The sequence below is a fragment of the Suncus etruscus genome, chromosome 4, assembly GCF_024139225.1.
Source record: "Suncus etruscus isolate mSunEtr1 chromosome 4, mSunEtr1.pri.cur, whole genome shotgun sequence".
Taxonomy (NCBI): domain Eukaryota; kingdom Metazoa; phylum Chordata; class Mammalia; order Eulipotyphla; family Soricidae; genus Suncus; species Suncus etruscus.
Genome location: NC_064851.1, coordinates 19,681,789 through 19,701,785, shown reverse-complemented (window position 1 = coordinate 19,701,785; position 19,997 = coordinate 19,681,789). Strand labels below are relative to the sequence as shown.

The window sequence follows — 19,997 nt, the reverse complement described above, 5'->3', positions numbered from 1 at the left end:
TGAGCACTGCTGGTTGTGGGCCCCAAACTAAATAATAAATACATTTGTCGAAGGATAGTTTCTGGCTTACTAGGTAGGTCATTGGCTCTATTTAGCCCACGAGAAGGGCTTTAGAAGTCTGATGTCTATTTGCTCTATAAAAGTAAGAAACAATAAATGGCTAAAGGATTTTAAAGGTGTGTCCTGCTGAGGTCTGAGTCAGTAGGTTTCCTGGAAGAAATACTTCTCCCTGCATGTTCGCAGTGCTCTCTACTGAGCACACCAGCATGATAACCTTCACCTTTGGGACAACCAAGAAGTAGACACACTTAGCCACAGCCCTCAAGGGCACTGGATTATAACATATCTCTTAAGAAGCACACAGTCAGGCAATGTTTCTCACTGACGGTATTTACTGCGGTACAAGGTGCCAGTGGGAAAGAGCTCCTTCTTCTTCTTTCCAAGATTTGAGTGTCACTGCTTTGTAGGAGTCTGGGCACTGGAGTCAGGTTGTTTGAGCTCAAATCCCACCTCTGTCACCCACCATTTCCATGAGCCTAGCAAGTCATTTCCCCCTTTAAAATGTTCCCATTGGGGCCAAGGTGGTGGTGCAGTGGTAGACATTTGCCTTGCATGAGGCTGATCTAGGAAGGACCATGGTTCGATCCTCCTTTGTCCCATATGGTCCCCCAAGCCAGGGGCGATTTCTGAGCGAATAGACGGGCGTAACCCCTGAGCACAGCCTGGTGTGGCCCAAAGTCCAAAAAAAAAAATGCCCATCTCTGAGATGGGAACATGGATACCTTCTTGTAGATGAAGAAAGAGAAAAGCATGAAGTTATATGCAGTAAGGTCTTAAAACAGTTCTTGGCTCCTACATCCACCTAACCCTCGCTGCTGCTTGCTGGGCAATCCAAGTTTTCTGCCGAGTTTTCGGAAAGTTAAGATTGCAGAATCAAAGACTTCTGGGTAATTGAAGTGTTCTGGTGTGATTTTCCCTTTCGGATATCCTACCCCACTTACCATCTGTTTCAGACGATCTTACACTTAATTACAATTCTCTGTCTATTGTTCTCCCATTGTTTCCTGTTTGTTCTGCTTCCCTCACCGACAGCGTGTGTTGGCTGCCTGAATGAGCGAATGGTTCCTACCTGGTGTCTTTTCACTAGACCTGAAAATAGAGTTGCCAGGAGTCTGCCGCCCCCGTCAGAATCGGCCCTCCTCTTCGCTCGGCGTCTGTTATAGTGCTGGGTGCCTACAGCCAGCACCTGGCACCCTGCCCAGCACCTAGTAGGTTTCCGGAAATGTTTGTCAGGTTTAATTAAACTTAACTGGAGTGAACACCTCCTGCAGGAAGGAGAGACCCAGGTCTTCATTTTCTCCTTCCCCTGCTGTTGCCCAAGGCCCAGGGCCAGAGCTGGCAGCCTTTCTCAAGCGGAATGCGAAGAGGCGGGTGGTTCCTGTCCTGCTGCTGCTAAGGAATCATCCTAGCAATAAGTCCCTACCATGTGCGAAGGCCTTCCCTATCCATTAGTGGCTTTCCCTTGGAGCATGCCTGCAGAAACAACGGGGTGTATTTTCTTCGCTGAACAATGTTGGGGGAGAAGGGGGTGCACTCAGCTTTGGGGATTTACCCAAGAGCATGGAACTAGTGGTGATCGAGCTGGGATTTGGACTCCTTTGTGCCCTTGCTGATAATTCGCACTGCCTGGCAGTGCTGGATTGAGCAGACCTGCCAGTGGTGGTGGTTGAGGAGGAAGAGCAGAGAAGCAAGGGGTGAGGTTGTTCTTTTACCTCCCTGGTGGAAATGATGTCATGTCAACTTCTGGAAAGAAAGGGAAGAGGCACTAAATCTATCCCTCCAGGTACCTACTTCTTACTGGACTGCTTCACCTGAATCTAAGCTCCCTATTTTTCTAAATTCACACCCCATTTCCTATCTCTTCCTCACAATATGCCTGGCCACAAGGCCCTGCTCGCTTCCCCATTGTGCTCAACACCAGTGAGGAAAGCACACTCCACCTGCTCAATACACAGAGTTGGAGATCAGGGAAGACAGGTCAGGGATCAGAGTTGGGGTCAGGAAGAAGGAAATGGACCCACATACCCCTCATGTGTGGGAGTAATGGTGAAGGTGACTTCCATAGTATAAAGACACCCACTCACCCAGCCTGCTTCAAGCTCAAACCTGTTCAGCCACATTCACAAAATCCCTGAAAATGTCATGATGGACCCCTATGAGTGAGTAGGGAAAGGTTTTGGCATAACCCTGACAGTCCCAGCTGCCATCTTAGGTCACATGTTCTGTGCCCCACATGTTTGTCTACTGTGCCTCACCCCACCCCACCAAGCACCACATCCTCCTGGTTTCTATTCCCACACTATAGCCTGTTTTCCCCTGTCCTAGCCTTTAATAATAAATTATTTTTGGTTAGGGCTGAGGGTCACACCCAACAGTGCTTAGAGGCTGTCCCCGACTTAGTTCTTGGTTGGGGTTACTCCTAATGTGTTCAAGAAAATATGCTATACAGAGATTGAACCTAGACCTACTATGTGCACAGTGTGTGTTCTAACTCAACGATCCTTTAGGCTCTGCACATGATCTTCCCTCCACCTTCCATGCTTGTCCTCCACCTCTGGTTGCTTTTGTGGCTCAATGAATGGGACGTGTGTCCTGTCTTGGGCAGAAGCCGCTTAGCCCAAGATTCTGGCTTCTTTGGTTTACTTCCTGGATCTGCACTTTGCATTTAATCCTGGTATTCCTGTACATCTTCTCATCAGGCTGTGAGTTCCCTGCAGAAGGCAGATCCTGTCTATTCCACCAGGGACACTTCTCACTACAGTTTAGTATCAGTGGCACCCTGAGCTTATGCAACATTTGCCCCTAAGAGCCCCTCTGAGATCTTCAGGAAACCAGTCTGTATCCTCCCGTTAAGCTTTATCTCCTTGTGCTTCCCTGGGCAGCTCCTCCCACGTCCATTGAAGTGGTGGCTGCAAACACTCCGGCTCCCTTCAGCCGCTACCAAGCTCAGAACTTCACTCTGGTTTGCATCGTGTCTGGAGGGAAACCAGCACCCATGGTGAGTACCCCCAAGATACCCAGCTTCTCCTCATCTCTGTGGACACTCTCCTTTGTGGATTGTCCAGACCAGGCATCCCCCTGGTATCTAGGCTGCAAAATGGAGGCAGGAGAGACCTGTTGGCCCTCATATGCCTGACATTCTCATGAACCTCTTGCTCCTGCTCTCCCAATTGCTAAGAACCTCCACATCTCCTGAACCCCAAAATCATAGCACTGCATCAAGGGAGCAATTGTTATGGCACTCAGCAGTGAGCACATCACCACCCAGTGCCTGAGTAAGGTGAAGATCACCAGGGTCCAGAGAGTGGGGACAGGAAACAGGTCTCGGGCAGATTTGAGGTCATGTCCATTACCTTTGGCTTCAAGCCCACTGCAGAAGGGAGTTGGAGTGGGAAAGGAGGGAGATAAGGGAAGGAACCCTCTTTTTGACCTGGTCCTTATTCACTGTAGCCTCATTGCTTTAAAGTCCATCATTGCTGGTTCTGAGGAGTCCGATATGTCTATGTCTGTAGAGCAGGTTTGAATGACATATGCCCAAGCAACCTGAGCAGAAGTTCCTTCCCTCTGCATCTCAGTTCTGACAGGAGGTTTAGGAGTAGGCAGTAGAAAAGTTTCACAGCTTTGAGAAGCAGCAGGCTAGTCGGCCCTGGACGAAACACAGAAGCCTGAGGCGGAAAACACTTAGAGGTAAAGGAAAGTGGGTCACCTTTAGTGGTCACTGCTATTCCTCAGTGGAACCCAGAGGTCTCAGGGCCCCAACATGAGAATCTATGGACCGAAGGTCCATGTCAGACATATACCTTGTTTGTACCGTGGGTGTTCCATAGTTTCTAGGATGATGGAAGGAAGATGGAGATAAAAGAGTGGGGAGGCAAAGGGAATGTTTTGTTTTGGTCCCTAATTGTCCCCCTCATATGTATATAAAGCCTAGGACTGTAGCAGACACCCAGACCAGCCCCACCTGCAGAACTAGGCCTAGAGGTCCCAGAAGAGAGTAATAAACAGGTATAGAAGCCAGAGCAATAGTGGGGTAGGACCAAGGTACAGAGACAGGAGTCAGGGATCTCTCCCTCCTTCTACCCACACTATGGAATCCTGAAGAAGTAGGTCAAAAGATAGTTCTGAAGCCAGTAAGTTGAGAGACCAACTCAGCCCCACATCTCCTACTTTAGGGCTCTAAAGAGGTCTGCCTTCTTGAAACCAGGCAGGCTAGTTTTTCCCCTGTGGAATAATTGGATTTCGGAATACAGAGAAAGACCCCACAGCCACATCCCTGGGACAGGGACAGACACCCCCCCCCACTCCCTCCCGTGCCTGCCTGCTGCTGGCCCTAAAATATCCAGCTCTCTATAAATATATGCAAACGATCCTTATCTCCCCCACATTCCAGGCAGCTTACATTTGCCTGGGACATCAAAACTTGAAAGAATTCTTTGATATAAATTACAAACCTGCTTTTGAAGCACTCTCCCCCAAAAAAAAGAAAGAAAGAAAAGGAAGGAAGAAAAAGAACCCAAAGCAGACTGTTATGTGCCTTCGAAACTGTTCCTTGTTGGCACTCCACCCTGATAGATTCTTCCCATCCCACATCCCATTCACTCCCCCACCTCCCACTCTTCTCCCCAAGGCCCTCCCAGCCAGCCTCCTCCTCTTCTACCCCCACATCTGCCTTCTCCCTCCCCCCCTCCTACAGCAGCTCCAGAGAGCTGCTTCCTGCCCTCCTTTCTCCCTGTCTCCAATCGATTTATTTATCTGATTTATTAAAAAAAAGAAAAAAGAAAGAAAGAAAAAAAATACCCCAATCCTCACAGGCCCCTGGGTACATGTACCAAAATAAAAAGACAGCAAATTAAATTAAATGCTGCAGCTCAAAACTTGAATTCTCCATTAGTGAAGAAAGTGAAGAGAAAGTAAGGCTTGGCTGCCCCCTCCCTCCCTTCCACATAAACACCTCGCTTCACCTTCAGATTCAAAGGGGCCACCTGAAACAGTCCTCCTCCTCTCTCCGTATCTCCTCCTCCTCCCTGCTTTTCCACTGCTGTCTCTCCCACTTTGCTCAGGCCCCCTGGACTTGGAGCACCTCCTTGTAGGCCTGGTCCCTTGTTCCTACTCTTTATTTCTTGGTATCAATGGTGTCAGAATAGTTCCTATCCCCGTTTAAGCTGAGAAACTCAAAGGGGTTCACACACTAGTAAGCAGGTAACATGGGGCTCTGAGCATATCCCCATTGGAGCTGAGCTGACTCAAGGTTCTGGGGTGCTGGGGTACTGGAGGACGAAATAGAAGAGGATCCAACTGGATGGAAGGGGCTTTGGAAGAACTGGCAGCCATGCCCAGTTCCTCTGAGTGTCCACTGGGAACAGGGAATGTCACATGCATCCACCCAGTATTTTCCACATCCTTCTTGCAATTGCAGGTTTATTTCAAACGTGATGGGGAGCCCATTGACGCCGTGCCCCTGTCTGAGCCACCGGTTTCCAGCTCTGGCCCCTTCCACGACAGCAGGCCCTTCCGGAGCCTCCTACATCGGGACCTGGATGACACCAAGATGCAGAGGTCCCTGTCTCTGCTCGATGCTGAGAACAGGGCCAGGCATCCTTCCACGGAGCGCCCCTCCCGGGGCCTGACCCAGAACCCCAGTGTCCTCCTGCAGCCAACCACTGAGAACATCCCGGAGACGGTGGTGAGCCGTGAGTTTCCTCGCTGGGTGCACAGCACCGAGCCTGTCTACTTCCTGCGACATAGTCACACGCCGGGCAGCGATGGCACCGTGGAGGTGCGTGCCCTGCTCACCTGGACGCTCAACCCACAGATTGACAATGAGGCCCTCTTCAGCTGTGAGGTCAAGCACCCGGCGCTGTCCATGCCTATGCAGGCAGAGATCACGCTGGGTAAGGCCTGAAGGGTGAAGCGACAAGGGGTTGGGGGGACCTGGGGCAGGGTCTCAAGGTTGCTGACCATCATGGAGATGGAAGACAGAAAGCCAACTTGGCCCAGAGATCAGAGCTGAGCTTCTGAGAATTTTCATGGGGCCACTTGAGTGTGACTCAATCCCAAGCAATGTTCAATGGCTCCATGCTGGACCTGGCAGGTCAATGCTTGAACTTAGTTGTTTCAGAACCACCAGGACTATACCTGGTAATAGATATTAGCAGGTCATGCAGTAATGAAGCTCCAGCTCAGAACTCCCCACATAATGTTCATGTCCTCTACCATTAGAACCATTCTTTTCACCCAGAGTCAGCATTCTTTTTTTTTTTCTTCTTCTGACTTTTGGCCACGCTCAGCAATCCTGGGGGACCTGGGGGCTCTCCGTGGTATTTGGGGGAATGCCAGGGATAGCTCTTGTGTCAGGGATAGTTCTTGTATGCAAAGTCTGGGTGCCAGCCCTTTGAGCTCTCTCTGTGGCCTCCAGTGTTGGAGTTGTCAAGGAAGTTTGCTGAGCTGGCTTGGAGAATTTGGGAGACTAAGAGCAGGCATTAGTATGTCTTCTGGGTGGAAGCTGAAGCTCAGTAAATTGGAGGAGATTGTTGGATAGAGAGAGGATCAGAAAACAAAGTGCTCAGGGAGTTAGGACCAACAGGATCAAGAAGGTGGAAAGTGAGAAATTTACTGGATCTGTGTTAGAAGTGGGAGATTTTCAAGATTGGCCAGGTGCATGGATGTCCCTGGGCTCTGTACAATACTTTCGGGAGTATTGACATTTTAATGATGTTAATTCTCCCAATCCATGAACGGGGTATATGTCTCCATTTCCTTGTTTCCTATTTTATTTCTTGTAGCAGTGTTTTGTAGTTTTCTTTTTATAGGTCTTTCACCTCTTTAGTTAAGTTGACTCCAAGGTACCATGTTGAGCAAGAGAAGTGCACCCAGCACTTGGAGCAGACATGAATTTTATTTTTATGGTGACAAATGGAACCAAGGGTATTGTCCCTGTTGGGCCTGTGCTTCACCCCTAGGCTATAAAGCATTGTAGTTGTCTAGGCAGGTCACCAGAAGGTCAAGAAGGCTTTCTAGATCCCAGTCAGAACATAAAGAGGAGACCATAATTTCCTGGGTGGAATGAGAGACCCAAAGCTCAGGAGATCAAACCACGAGGGACCATAGTCACAAGAAGATGGGGTCTCCCAGTGGTTTAGGGGTGCTAAAGGTCACAGAAAGCTTTGACAACTTGAGGTTAAGAGCATATGAACGGGGCTGGAGCAATAGCACAGCAGGGAAGGCATTTACCTTGCATGCAGCCGACCTAGGTTGGATCCCCAGCATCCCATATGGTACCCTGAGCTTGTCAGGAGTAATTTCTGAGGACAGAATCAGAAGTAAGCCCTGAGTGCCATTGGGTATGACCCCAAAACAAAATAAAACAAACAAAAGCAACAAAAGAATACATGATCAATAGGGATCAATGACTATTTCCGAATATAATGCTGACCTTATCTTCTGTTTAGAGAAGGGAAGGTTGGCATGACCAGGAAACTGAATGCCCAGGAGAGCTCTCATCTCCCTCTGCATTCCAAACTGGAACCATAAGTCCTGACTCGACCCTTTTTTTTTCCTTCCCACTAATTCAAGATAGGGAGTGGGGACATAGAGAAACTTCTTCCCCAGAACCAAGACCAATCTAGCCAAATTTGGGACTATTTCGGGCAAGAATGGAACAATGGGCATTTGACTCTCACTATCTTCCCCGTCTGAAATCCTTTGGAATTTAGCCTGTGTAGCCTTACCAGCATACCTGGAATATCCAGCAGAGACAAGGCCTATCTGCGGTCATGCACAGGCTCCCAGCCCTCTCCTGGATAGAGTACAGTGGTCAGTACAGTTCAGGGCTACAACTTGCAGCAGAGCCTGTTTTCAGCAAGTGCCCCAACCCTACTTCTACCCCAAATGCCAGAGGAGGAGCCTTGACTAGAGCAGCCACTGTAAGCCAGGAAGGTTTGCCATGCTCCTGCCCCACCTTCCCAGAAAAATGCAACTTGCCCCATTCATGAAAGAGTAGGATAGGTTCATAGTGGGGAAACCCCTTTCCTAAACCATCACATCCAAAGCAGTTGAGATGGCTCTGCTAGGGCCTCTCCTAGAGCTGAGCTAACCACTGAACCACAAAGCCCCTTCAGACTCTTCATTTGTCCTTTGAGCCCTCCCCTCATACAACTGCTCACCCAGAAATGAGTGATAATGGCTAGTGTTTCTACGTCTGCTATGCACCAGGAGTGCCCATGTCAGGCTCAGTAAGCAGGGGGGGGGCACTACCATGGGCCCCAGTCATGACTCAGACAGCCCAAAAGATACATGGAGAAGATGCAAAGTCAAGTTCTTTGTGCAATCATTCCTCACTGTGCCCCCCCCACCCCCAGAAGCATCCATCTGTCATGGGGAAACCCCACCACTGGGTACTGCTTGCTCCCATTCCAAAAGCACTTCACAAGTACTGGTTAGGCCAGGCCCTGAGCTAGGCCCTCTCAACTCTCCCATCTTACCATATCCCCTACCCTCTTGCTCCAGACTCTCCATCCTTTCCAGTAGATTCATGTGGCACTAGAGGATGACATTGTTAGAAAGGGACTGACTGCACATGCCCCATGGGGTGAAAGCACAAGAATGTGCTGACCTCAGGACACAGGATCTAAGCATCTGATGGGAATGATGCAGGTCAGCTGGGGTTGGTCCTTTGCTGCTCTGCTCCGTCTGCATGAAAGATCTGCCTGGCTCAGAATTCCTTCCCTAAAGATGTTTGGGAAGCTCTAAACCTCAGTTCAGTAGGCTTTAGGGTTTCTGTAAGCCAAATGGGACCCTAGAATGAATACACTCTCTCTACGCTTCTCCCATATCCCACCTCCAAACTCTCCACAAGCCCTGGTAGCTCAGCTTTGAGAATCCCACACCTTTAGCATCCCCCTGGTTCCTCTCTAACTCTGCTATCTGAGCACTGCCTGTTCATGCCTGGATTCTATTATTCCAGCCTCCCAAGAGGGCTGTTCTCTCCCCTGATTGATCTCTTAAAATATAAATCAGATTATGACCCACAGACACCATCCCCTCCCAGGTAAAGCCCTCCAATGGGAGAAGGAAGATTGATGGAATGGCACAGAGTCCGGAAAGAGTCCTGCCTGGAGAGAGTCCATTGATTTTTGACAATGACCCCCAGGCTGTTCAATGAGAGAAAGAATTCTCTTTAAGCAAATGGCCCCGCAGAAGTGAATAAACCCAAAGGGGAAATGAACCTGGACCTCCACCTCACAGATGCACAACCATTCATTTGAGATGAGTCATGGATCGCAACATAAAACCAACATCCGGAAATGTCTAGAACAAAAACAGAAATGTATCTTTGAGACATTGGGGCAGGCAATGATTCCTTAAAGAGGTCACGGAAAGCACTAAATGAAAAATTGAAAATTGGCAAATTGGCCTTGATCAAAATTCAAATCTTCTGCTCAAGACAATTTTAAGAAAATGAAACGACATGCTGAGAGAGATCTCCTCCTGTATAAATGGGACAAAGGGTGTGTATTCAGAATGCATAAAGAATGACGGCAGGTCAGTAATGAAAAGGCAACTCATTTTTACAGGAGAGACACAAGTGTCCCCATCCACATGGAGAAATGTCCAAGACTTAATTGTCATCAGGGATGAAGGACTAAGATCTCAGGTACCATTTTACAATCAGCAGAAGAGCTAAAATGGAAGACTGATAATGCCAAATGCCAGTAAGAATGTAGAACAGGGCTAGAGTGATAGCACAGCTGGTAGGTCGTTTGTCTTGCACAGGGTTGACCTGGGTTCAATCCCCAGCATCCTATATGGTCCCCCAAGCCTACCAGGAGCTATTTCTGAGCACAAAACCAGGGCTAACCCCTGAGCACTGTTTAGTGTACCCACCCCCCAAAAACAAAAAATGTAGAGCAATCTGAACTCTTGTGCATTGCTAGTAGAACTATACAACAGCTGAACTACTTTGGATTGTAGTTTCCTAAAAGATTAAAGTATTCCCCACTTTATGACCCGATATTTTTTTATTTTTTTCTTAATAAATATTTATTTAAGCACCATGATTACAAGCACGTTTGTAGTTGGGTTTCAGTCATAAACAGAATACCCCCTTTCACAAGTGCAACATTCCCACCACCAATGCCCCCCTTCTCCCCCACCCCTGCCTGTATTTGTGACAGGCATTCTACTTCTCTCATTCTTTAACATTATGACCCAATATTTTTTTACTCCTAAATATATAACCAAGAGAAAGGAAAAGCTACATTTAAACAGAGTTGGATATGAACATTCACAGCAACTTTATCTATAAAGACATCAGCAAAAGCTTTACGTAACCCAAATGTCCATAACTTGGAAAGTGGCTGGGTAAAGATGCGGTTGAGTAATAGTTGATGACAGCCTTCAAGTAGACACTTAACTTCTCACTGATGCAGGTACCTGAATTCCTGACACATTCAGCAATAAGGCTGGAGCTAAAAAACAGAATGTTTGAAAACAGAAGCCAGAGAGCAAAGAATACACACCACACTGTTTAAACCTCATGTCTGACCCTACTGATGAAGACAGTAGAGAGTGGAAAGGAACTGGCAAGAGACATCAGAGAATGTTCTAAAGTCACAGGAACATTCTAGAATAGGTTGAAATAGTGGTTATGTGGCTACTACCATGTATTAAGATTGGACAAGTTGAGTACTTGATGGTGTATCTTCCTGTATCATTGTCATCACATTTAAAAGCAAACCTTAGTGGAACACCCCTGTCACTCTCCTCTCTGCTTCTTCTCTGTTGCTAGAGAGACCTCATTGCTCTGCCTTGAATTTATTTGCCCAGCTCAGGTCCACCTCTGGGACTTTGCACTGGTTTTTCTTTATGCCTAGAATGATCTAAAACCAGATCACTTCAATCACTTCATGCTTCATATCTCTCTTCAAATCTTCTTCTCAGAGGGCTCTTCTCTGAACAGCCTATATCAAACACTCTTTTTCTCTAGCCCCTAGCAACTCCTTGCCTTGCTTGGCTTTCTAAGCATCACATATGATCTAAATTGCATGTGGGTGGGAGTCTTTCTCTGCCTGAGCCATGTGTCACAGGACTCAGAATAGTTCCTAACATATTATTTGATAGATATTTATTTAATAATCAAAGGTTGTGAAGAGTAAATAAGAGGGAGTATACAAGGTGCTTAGCATGGTGACAGAGTAACTAATGCTACAAATATTACTTCTCATGGTATCTCTAGCATTACCCTACATTTTCTTTGACACAGATCAAGAATGAGTAGTATAGAGCAGATGAAATGAATAGGAAGGCTTATAGGTAGGTAAATGGGTGGAATGTAGATCACTGGCTAGGTGAGTGAATGTTTAATATGATGGAATGAGAGGTGAATGGATAAAATGAATGTTTGAGGGGGTGGGTGGATGGGATGTTGATTGATGGGGTTTGAAAAGGATGACTAGGGCCTGGAGAGATAGCACAGCGGCGTTTGCCTTGCAAGCAGCCGATCCAGGACCAAAGGTGGTTGGTTTGAATCCCGGTGTCCCATATGGTTCCCTGTGCCTGCCAGGAGCTATTTCTGAGCAGACAGCCAGGAGTAACCCTTGAGCACTGCCGGTTGTGGCCCAAAAACCAAAAAAAAGAAAAAAGAAAAGGATGACTAGACATCATGAAGACTTGGATGAATGAAGTGATGATGTGAGAGATGGTGGATGAATGGGTAGGAAGAATGCTTGGATGGATGGATGGATGGATGGATGGATGGATGGATGGATGGATGGATGGATGGATGGATGATAACATGAATGGTGAATGAATGAATAGAATGAGTGCTCAGATGGCCCATGATGAATAGATGGATGGATGTATGGATGGATTGATAAGTGGATTGATAAATGAGTGGATGAGTGAGTAGTAATCTTAGTGAACACCCAGACTTCCTGAAGGAAATCTATAATTTTCCATGAGATCTCACAAGTCCACTCTTACAGAAGAATGCTCTGGAGAGATGAGAGTAGCTTCTAGTATCAGGATCTTTGGGCCTGAGCAGACACACACCCATAGTTCTTTAATCTGTCCCCCAATTTCAGTTTCAGATAAGCCTATTGTCCTCATGGACAGACAAGAAAACAGGCCCTACAATCTGCCTTGCCACATCCAAATTATGCAGCCAAAATATAGAAAGCTCTTTCCCTCTCAGCCCAGGCCTTTGGACTTTAGCTCTTCTCTGTGCCCAGGTCATTAGAGGAGTAAAAGCCCAGGGGATGAGCACATTCTTTCTTGGTATGTTCTAGGAGTAGGCAAGGGAGCCTAGGATTTGAAAGCTGCCAGTGGGCTTCAGGGTTTTTGTAGAAGCATGAGGTTTGTTGCAGCTAGCTAGACTTCTGGAGTCACATCCTGATGCCAGCATGATAGCTGGAGGAACCAGCTATTAAACAAGAGTTGGTGGCTACCCCCTAGAATGAAACCCAGAAAAAGAGACAGCAGCTCCTACACCTCTACACCGTATACCCTTGGGGTTATCTGCATGCAGAAGCCAGATTCCAGAGAAACAAGACAGACTTCTCCAATGGAAGAAGCCACTGGGTTCCCCACTTTCCTCTGGAGACCTCCATGCATCAAACATTGCTTCTGTCACTTCCTTGTGTGATCTCAAGCAAGCCTGCCCAGTGAACATTCCTTGCAGTAACCAGGATGGGTGTGATAGGCCGAACCTGGCATGTGCTGATGGCTGGGTCTCTCTTTGCTGTCCGATCCCTCTCTCTTTGGAAAGTAGAGACTCAGGCCTAGGGCTGAAACCACTTGTGTGGGGTCCCAGGGACAGTAAGGAAATGATCTCACCATTGCCTGTCCTTCACCTTCTCCAGGACCGGGAGATTTGGCCCTGCCCTCTGCTGGCTGCAGCTGACAAGGCCACCCCAGCAGGCAACAAATCCCAGCAGTTCAGAGCCAAGCAAATAAGCCTAGACAGGGCCCCTCTACTCACTGCCTTTGAGTAAAGGCAGTGAGAGCAACTTGGTTATCCCCTCCTAAGCCTTCACTTTGTTACAGGGACTGCCTAGAAAGGTGGGAAGGTTTAATGAGTTCAGTCATAAGCTCCCAGCAGAGCACTTGGTCAGTAGAATTCCTGGCAGATAGGGAATTTGGCCTTCAAATTTACCCCCCAACCAAACCTTGTATCCCTAACAGCAAGGCCTGTTATCACTGAGCCCTGGCACATTGGGGAAAACCAGGGAAAGTGACTTGTCCAAGCACACAGGTAAGACCAGGACTTTCTTGGAAACTCCCAGGCCAGTGTTCTTTTCTCCTGATGGAGGAAAACAGTGGCAGAAAACCAACCCCTTTCTTCCTACCTCCCTCCTCCAGAAAGACTATGCTCCTCCCTCCACCCCACTCCCTCAGCCCCAGGGGCGGATCAGCTGTCTTGCTTGAGGATGAATTAATAGTCCTTTGGTCTGTTCTCTGAGAATGAAACTGGCAGTGCCCTGGAGAACACACACAGCTGCAGGCTGCTCTGGTTTCTGCTGTGCGAGTCTGATGGGGAGGAGAGGCTCAAGGAGCTGGGAGGATGGAAAGGGAGATCCCTGGCCAGCCCAGGGCCTGAAGCCAAGCTTTTCTCTTTTTTTCTTTTTTTTTTTAATTTTTTTATTTAAACACCTTGGTTACAAAGTTGTTCATTCTACAGTTGTCCTTTTTTTTTCATAGATAAAGTTGTTCATGATTGAGTTATAGTCATATAATGTACAACAACCTTTGCCAGTGAGGCCAAGCTTTTCTCCTTAGCTGGGAGAAATAAATGGTACAGCCTGGCATTCCCTTAAAAGTCCTATATATCTCCCTCCATTCCAGGAAGTTCTATAGGGTCTACCTTTAGCTTTCACTTCAGGGCCAAACCCTGACTATCCAGCACACCTGCCTTTAGGAGTTCCGTGAGCCACAATGAACTTCCTGTCTCGGTTGACATGACCAGTCATGGAAGAAACTTTGAGCAGCATTCTCTACCCACTCAGCTGGATGCTCTTGGTCCCTCAGAGTTCTTGGTTCACAGACTTGATTGTATGTCCATGTCACCCCACAAAGCAGCAGCTTCCTCTCAATAATCACCCAACATCCCCTGTACTTCCCAAAGCCTGTTATGAGGCTGACTCATAATTCCTTGTTGAATGAGGGAGGAAGTCAGTAAACAAATAATGGAATGATTGTGGGGCAAGATTTCTGGGTTGGAAAGCATGATCAGGGGACACTGGAGTCCCCAGGAGAAATCCTCCTATCCTCATGGGCTTTTGTTTCCAAATTTAAAACTTGAGGAGAGGAACTCCTTCTTCCAGGGCCTAATCCGTCCATTGTGGGGTTTTTTATTTGGTTTTGTTTTGTTTTGGTTTTTTTGGTCACACCCAAAAACTCTCAGGGGTTACTCCTGGCTATGTGCTCATAAATCGCTCTTGGCTTTGGGGGGACCATATGGGACTCTGGAGATGGAACCCAAATTCATCCTGGATCAGCCATGTGCAAGGCAAATGTCCTACTGCTGCATTATTGCTCCATCTCCAATCCATGATGTTTTGGGAGAACCAGTCTGAGCTTGGACAAGAAGTGACACTGGAGAAGTGAAGCAGAGAACAGACTTGGCCCCAGGGAGGAGCTGAGCTGCTGAGATTCCATAAAATCTTCATTGGGTAGATTAACTGCTTAGAAGACTTGCTGCTTGGTTTGGTTTAGGGTTAGGATTAGAGTGTGGGGTCACACCTGGAAGTGTCCAAGGGCTATCTTCAGCTCTGTACTTATAGCTTATGGCCCTTGGTGCCCATGCTCATGCAATGCCCAGGGTCAAACTGAGACTCCTGAATGCTAAGCATGCATTTAACCCTCTGAACCATCTCCCTGGCTAAGCAGGTAGCAGAATTTCTAGAACAGGAGTGAGGAAGCTTGAAGTTTGGTCCTGACTCTTCTTTGTTGTGTGACCTTAACCAAGTCCCTGTCCCTTATGGCCTCTGTCAACTTAGCTGCACAGTGGGAATGAGAATGACAGGGGTTTAGTGCAGGGGAGCGTCTAGGGTGCTTCATATTCTTGCATCTAGGAGTTCGCTTGGCAACTGAACGACCTTTTGGCTAGCACCTCCCTAGGCATCCTGACTCCACCAACCTTCTGGTTTCTCTAGTCAGGCTTTGCCAAAACCCCACTGAGCATGAACCATACATGGGTAAGGTCATACTCTGTGCCCCACTGACTTCACCAGCTCCTTACACAGGATCTACCACACTGCAATGAGTGGGTGGCCATGAATACATGTATTGGGGAATGAGTGAATGCAGGCCTCCGGGAATCAATGAATGCAGCAGCAGGAAATGAGTGAATATAGAAATCAGGGAATGAAGAAATACATGAATCAGGAAATTAGTGGATTTGGGAATCAGGGAATGAATAAATCTAGAAATCAGGGAATGAAGAAATACATGAATCAGGAAATTAGTGGATTTGGGAATCAGGGAATGAATAAATCTACCCCTCACCACTCCCAGTTCCATGACATGACAGAGAACTGAGGAATCTTGACCATAGGTAAGGTCAGTTCTTCCATCTCTGGTTTCAGCACCTCCTTTCCTCACTCAGCCCACACCTCTTCTCCTCACTCAAAAAAAAAAAAAAAAAGAATAAAACCAACAAATTGCATATATACACATATGCTGACACCTCTTTAATCTGATCTTCCTCTTCTTCTAGTTGCCCCCAAAGGACCTAAAATCATGATGACACCCAGCCGAGCCCGGGTTGGAGACACTGTACGGATTCTGGTCCATGGATTCCAGGTCAGCCTCCTCTGAGCATTCAAAAAGTGGGTGTGGAGGGGAAGGAAAAGACAGAGCACCCAAACCCAGGACAATCTACACTGAGATCCTTCCTTGGCTATGCCCACCAGCACAGCCTTTCTCCTGATCTTAGAAACTGGCTCTAATGAGGAATGATGGCAGGTGCTGTTTGGGCTAGTTTGTACTGAAGCTCATGGAATGAAATGTTAAGTGTTCTCACCCTTCCAGCCCTATGGAATGACAGTGTTGTCAGCTCCAAGAGTCCAGGTCTGCCACGCAGCTCATTCCAGCCCCCTTTGCTCTGGTCAACAGAATGAAGTCTTCCCAGAGCCGCTATTCACGTGGACACGGGTGGGCAGCCGCCTCCTGGACGGCAGTGCTGAGTTCGCCGGGAAGGAGTTGGTGCTGGAGCGGGTGCCCGCAGAGCTCAACGGTTCCATGTACCGCTGCACGGCCCAGAATCCTCTGGGCTCCACTGACACCCACACCCGGCTCATTGTGTTCGGTACAGGCGCCCTGCTGAGGCTGGGAAGACCTTGCAGGGTGGGCCCAATCAGAAGGGAGCTGCTAGGCCGCCATGGCAAAGTCCCAGAACAAGGCTGTTTAGTTCCCTAGTTCTAATTATTGATAGCTGTGGAGCCCCAAAGCAGCCTCGGGGCAAGGGTTTACTCTCCCTCAGTTTCTCCATCTGTAGAATGGGGTTGAGAACACACAACTCACAGGGGGTGTCTCAACTGACTTGGGGCTCAGCATGGGGGGTAGGGGCAGGGCAGAAGTGGGAAGGCTTTTTTCCCCAGGTTCCAATGTATTCATTCTCTGTTCTCCCCAACAGAAAACCCAAACATTCCAAGAGGAACAGAGGATTCCAATGGTAAGTGCCCCCATGATTTCAAGGCTCTGGAGCTCTAGACAATGCCCCCCCCCCATAATATCCATACTCTTTCCAGAACTCTCCTTGCCATGGGACGAACTACTGTCTTCTAGTTGGTGTAAGTGGGCAGATATGGACATTAAAGCAATGAAGAGAGTCCCAACACCCCAGAACAGGTGGGAGGGAGATGGCTCTTGAGACCAAGTATGCACCCCCACTCTCACTTTCCTCAGTGACTCCTCCCTTCGTGGCTCAGAGAGCTCAGTTGAGGGGAGGGTGTTCAGCCAGTGACCTCAAGTTCTAGGGCTCTGGGTTAATTTGCAGCAAAGCAGGAAGCACAGATGGATACAGTGGCCACTCTCCTGGGCAGCATCCACAAGGGCCAGATGCTGCTCCCCTCCTGCCAGCTCTGTCCTCCCCAAATTGAGCTGAATTTTCCTGTTCAATAAGAATGTCCACATTCTTGCACCCCAGTGTCTGGAGGGTCCTGATGGCCACTAAGGAACTGTTGCCCAGCAGACCCAGGCCAAGGATGGGGTCACACAATAAACTTGGGTGAAAGGGGGTCCAGTCCCATGTGCGGCTAGACTCTGAGGGGCTGTAGTACTTCTGTGGTGCCATCAGGCACATAAGATGGTCTCTGAGGCCTTCTTTCTATCTCTCTGTCCTTCATTCCTCCCTCACAGGTTCCGTCTCTGGCCCTGCTGGCATCTGGCTCACCTTGGTGCTCGCCCTAACAGTGGTTCTGGAGCTGACGTGAAGGCCTAGTCCTGCCCTGCACCCCATTGGCACTGACATCTCCGCCATCAGTTTCATTTCTTTTCTAAACGATTTCCAGTCTGGTTCTTAGTCTCTTTCTGTCTATGTCTTGGCTTCTTCAATCGGTTTGATTAAAACAAACAGAACAATTTTCCCCATCTGGGTCTGTGGCTCTGCATTCTTCACATGTTCTCTGGCACTAGCATAAAAATCACTGCAGAGGGGATTTTGGGGAGAAGAAAGTGGGTTCGGGGGCAGGGGTGGGAGGTGGGGTACAGGTCATCATTCCCACCAAATGCTCATTGCTATAGTCAAAGGGTCAGACACTTTCAGGAATTCAAGGCACCTCAAGGCAGCAAGTGTCACCCTCAGCTCCTGGCACAATGATGTGGATAACATGAAAATAACATGCACCCTGTATGCATCTTGGCACTGGTCCCCAGCAGTGTCTGTTAGGATGTTCACAGTTAGGATGAATAGCTCTGTCATCTAGTCTACACTCAGAGATCCACAGAGGAGGCGGCAGACTGTGAACTGGACTGGCATTTCCACCACAGGCATTGTTCTGATGGACCCAGCCTAAGGAGGCAGTGGGCAGCAAATAGCAGGTTCTCTGGTGTTAGTTAGAGGAACCCCCAAATCATTCTAGTGCAATTAAGGCATCTCCCTGGGTCATGTCTGTGAATGTTCCTTTAGCAGAAGCGAGTCAGAGAATCAAGGCCAACATCAACAAGGTCATCTGTAAGTGAACTTGATGCTCCAGAACTTTCTACAGACCATGGGAATAGTCCCCTGTGTCATTCAACTGTTAGCTCACAGATCAGTGGAAGTCCCAGGGGAAGGAGACTGACCTCTGACTATGCCAGACATTACTAAGACAACTTCTGGATGACTGAGTCTAGATGGCTTCTAGATAAGCACTTATGAGGCTCCTGTGATGCCCACGGCATGGGCAGTCCCCTCCTTTCAGAATCCACTCCCAGGAACAGGTGGCCTCTGGACTCTATAGAACAGGGTGAGAAATGGATTAAAATTCACTGTTGTGGGCAAAACAATGGTTACCCCCAAAGCTTTTTCTGCACAGAACCTGAGAGCACATCACCTTATGTGGCAAAGGGAGGTATGCTGGTATGAATCAGAGGGATCTTGAAATGAAGAGTTGACTCCAGGAGATGAGCTACTTTTCTGAGTAGCCCAAACCAGAAAAGGACAGGCTCTGCCAATACCTGTAGCCCTCTAACACTAGTTTCAAACTTGAGGACGCTAGGAAATGAAATTACACTATTGTAATCCACTACTGAGTGGAAGTTTGTTACAGCAGCAATAGGAAGCCCATACAATTTACACAGTATTTATTTTTTTTTTTTGGATTTTGGTTTTTGGGTTACACCGGTAGCGCTCAGGGGTTACTCCTGGCCCTACACTCAGAAATCACTCCTGGCAGGCTCAGGGGACCACCATATGGGATGCCAAGATTCAAACCACCGTCCATCAGTATGCAAGGCAAACTCCCTACCTCCATGCTATCTCTCCGGCCCCTACACAATATGTTTTTAAGGGCAAACCCTATTCTGGTTTCAGTAGTTACCATAGCCCACCTCCCATTGGACATGTGACATCTCCTAATTACAGGTAATGCTGGGAAATGCAGTCTTCTTGTGTATTCTGAAAAAGGAAAGGGAATGTTGTACTCAGAGCTCAGGTCTGTCCCTGGAGACGCAGAGGCTCAATAACTCATTTCTTTTTATTTTCTTTTTTTATTTTATTGAGACTATTATGAATTACAAGTCTTTTACAGTTATACTTCAGGCAAATAGTGACAGTGAATTGGGACCATTCCCACCACCAGTGTTGACCTTCCACACTATGGTTCCCAGCATGCATTCCATACTTGTACTCTTAACCCTCTGGACTACTAGTGTAACAGGTTCATTTTCTGTTTAGCTTGTTATAGTTTGGGTCTCTTGATTCTATTGTTGTTGCCTTTGGCTTGGGTGTTTAGATCTCACTTTTTTTTTACTCAGTACTTCTGAGACCACTTGGCCTCTGGGTTCCTTGTATTTTTAAAATTTTTTTTTTGGTCTTTTCTCAATTTGTAGAAAGATACAGAAATATGAGGCTGAACAAAATAATTAAAGTTCTAACGTTCTATGAAAAAGGCTAGAAGACATCAATTAAAAGGGGGCGGCAGGTGTGGCAAGGTTCTTTTGTTTTTGTTTTTTTGTTTTGCATGGGCTCAGTACACATTGGGAAAATTAGAAAAGAATTTTCCTTGGCCTAAGAGATACATGGTGTCTCTACCCATGAAGCATACTGTTAAAAGACCAACAAAAGGTTTCAGACATGTTGGTTGTCTAACCCCAAGGTCTTTCTTTATGATCCCAGGAGAAGTTCTTATTGTTTGTTTGTTTTCTTTTGGGGCCACACCCATTAATGCTCAGGGGCTACTCCTGGCTATGCACTCAGAAATCGCTCCTGGCTTGGGGGGACCATATGGGACACCAGGATC

At 47.6% G+C, this 19,997-nt stretch overlaps 1 protein-coding gene across 1 annotated transcript in view; it reads left to right on the top strand.

The window, feature by feature from the left end:
* Window positions 1-17,646, top strand: part of IGSF21 (immunoglobin superfamily member 21) — a 256,770-nt gene extending 239,124 nt beyond the window's left edge. Inside the window, exons 5-10 of the mRNA XM_049772040.1 lie at window positions 2,943-3,058; window positions 5,477-5,951; window positions 15,773-15,858; window positions 16,171-16,363; window positions 16,691-16,729; window positions 17,416-17,646. Coding sequence (XP_049627997.1) covers window positions 2,943-3,058; window positions 5,477-5,951; window positions 15,773-15,858; window positions 16,171-16,363; window positions 16,691-16,729; window positions 17,416-17,489 — 983 coding nt within the window. The 3' untranslated portion in view covers window positions 17,490-17,646. The remainder of the gene's footprint in view (window positions 1-2,942; window positions 3,059-5,476; window positions 5,952-15,772; window positions 15,859-16,170; window positions 16,364-16,690; window positions 16,730-17,415) is intronic.
* Window positions 17,647-19,997: the final 2,351 nt, after the last annotated feature.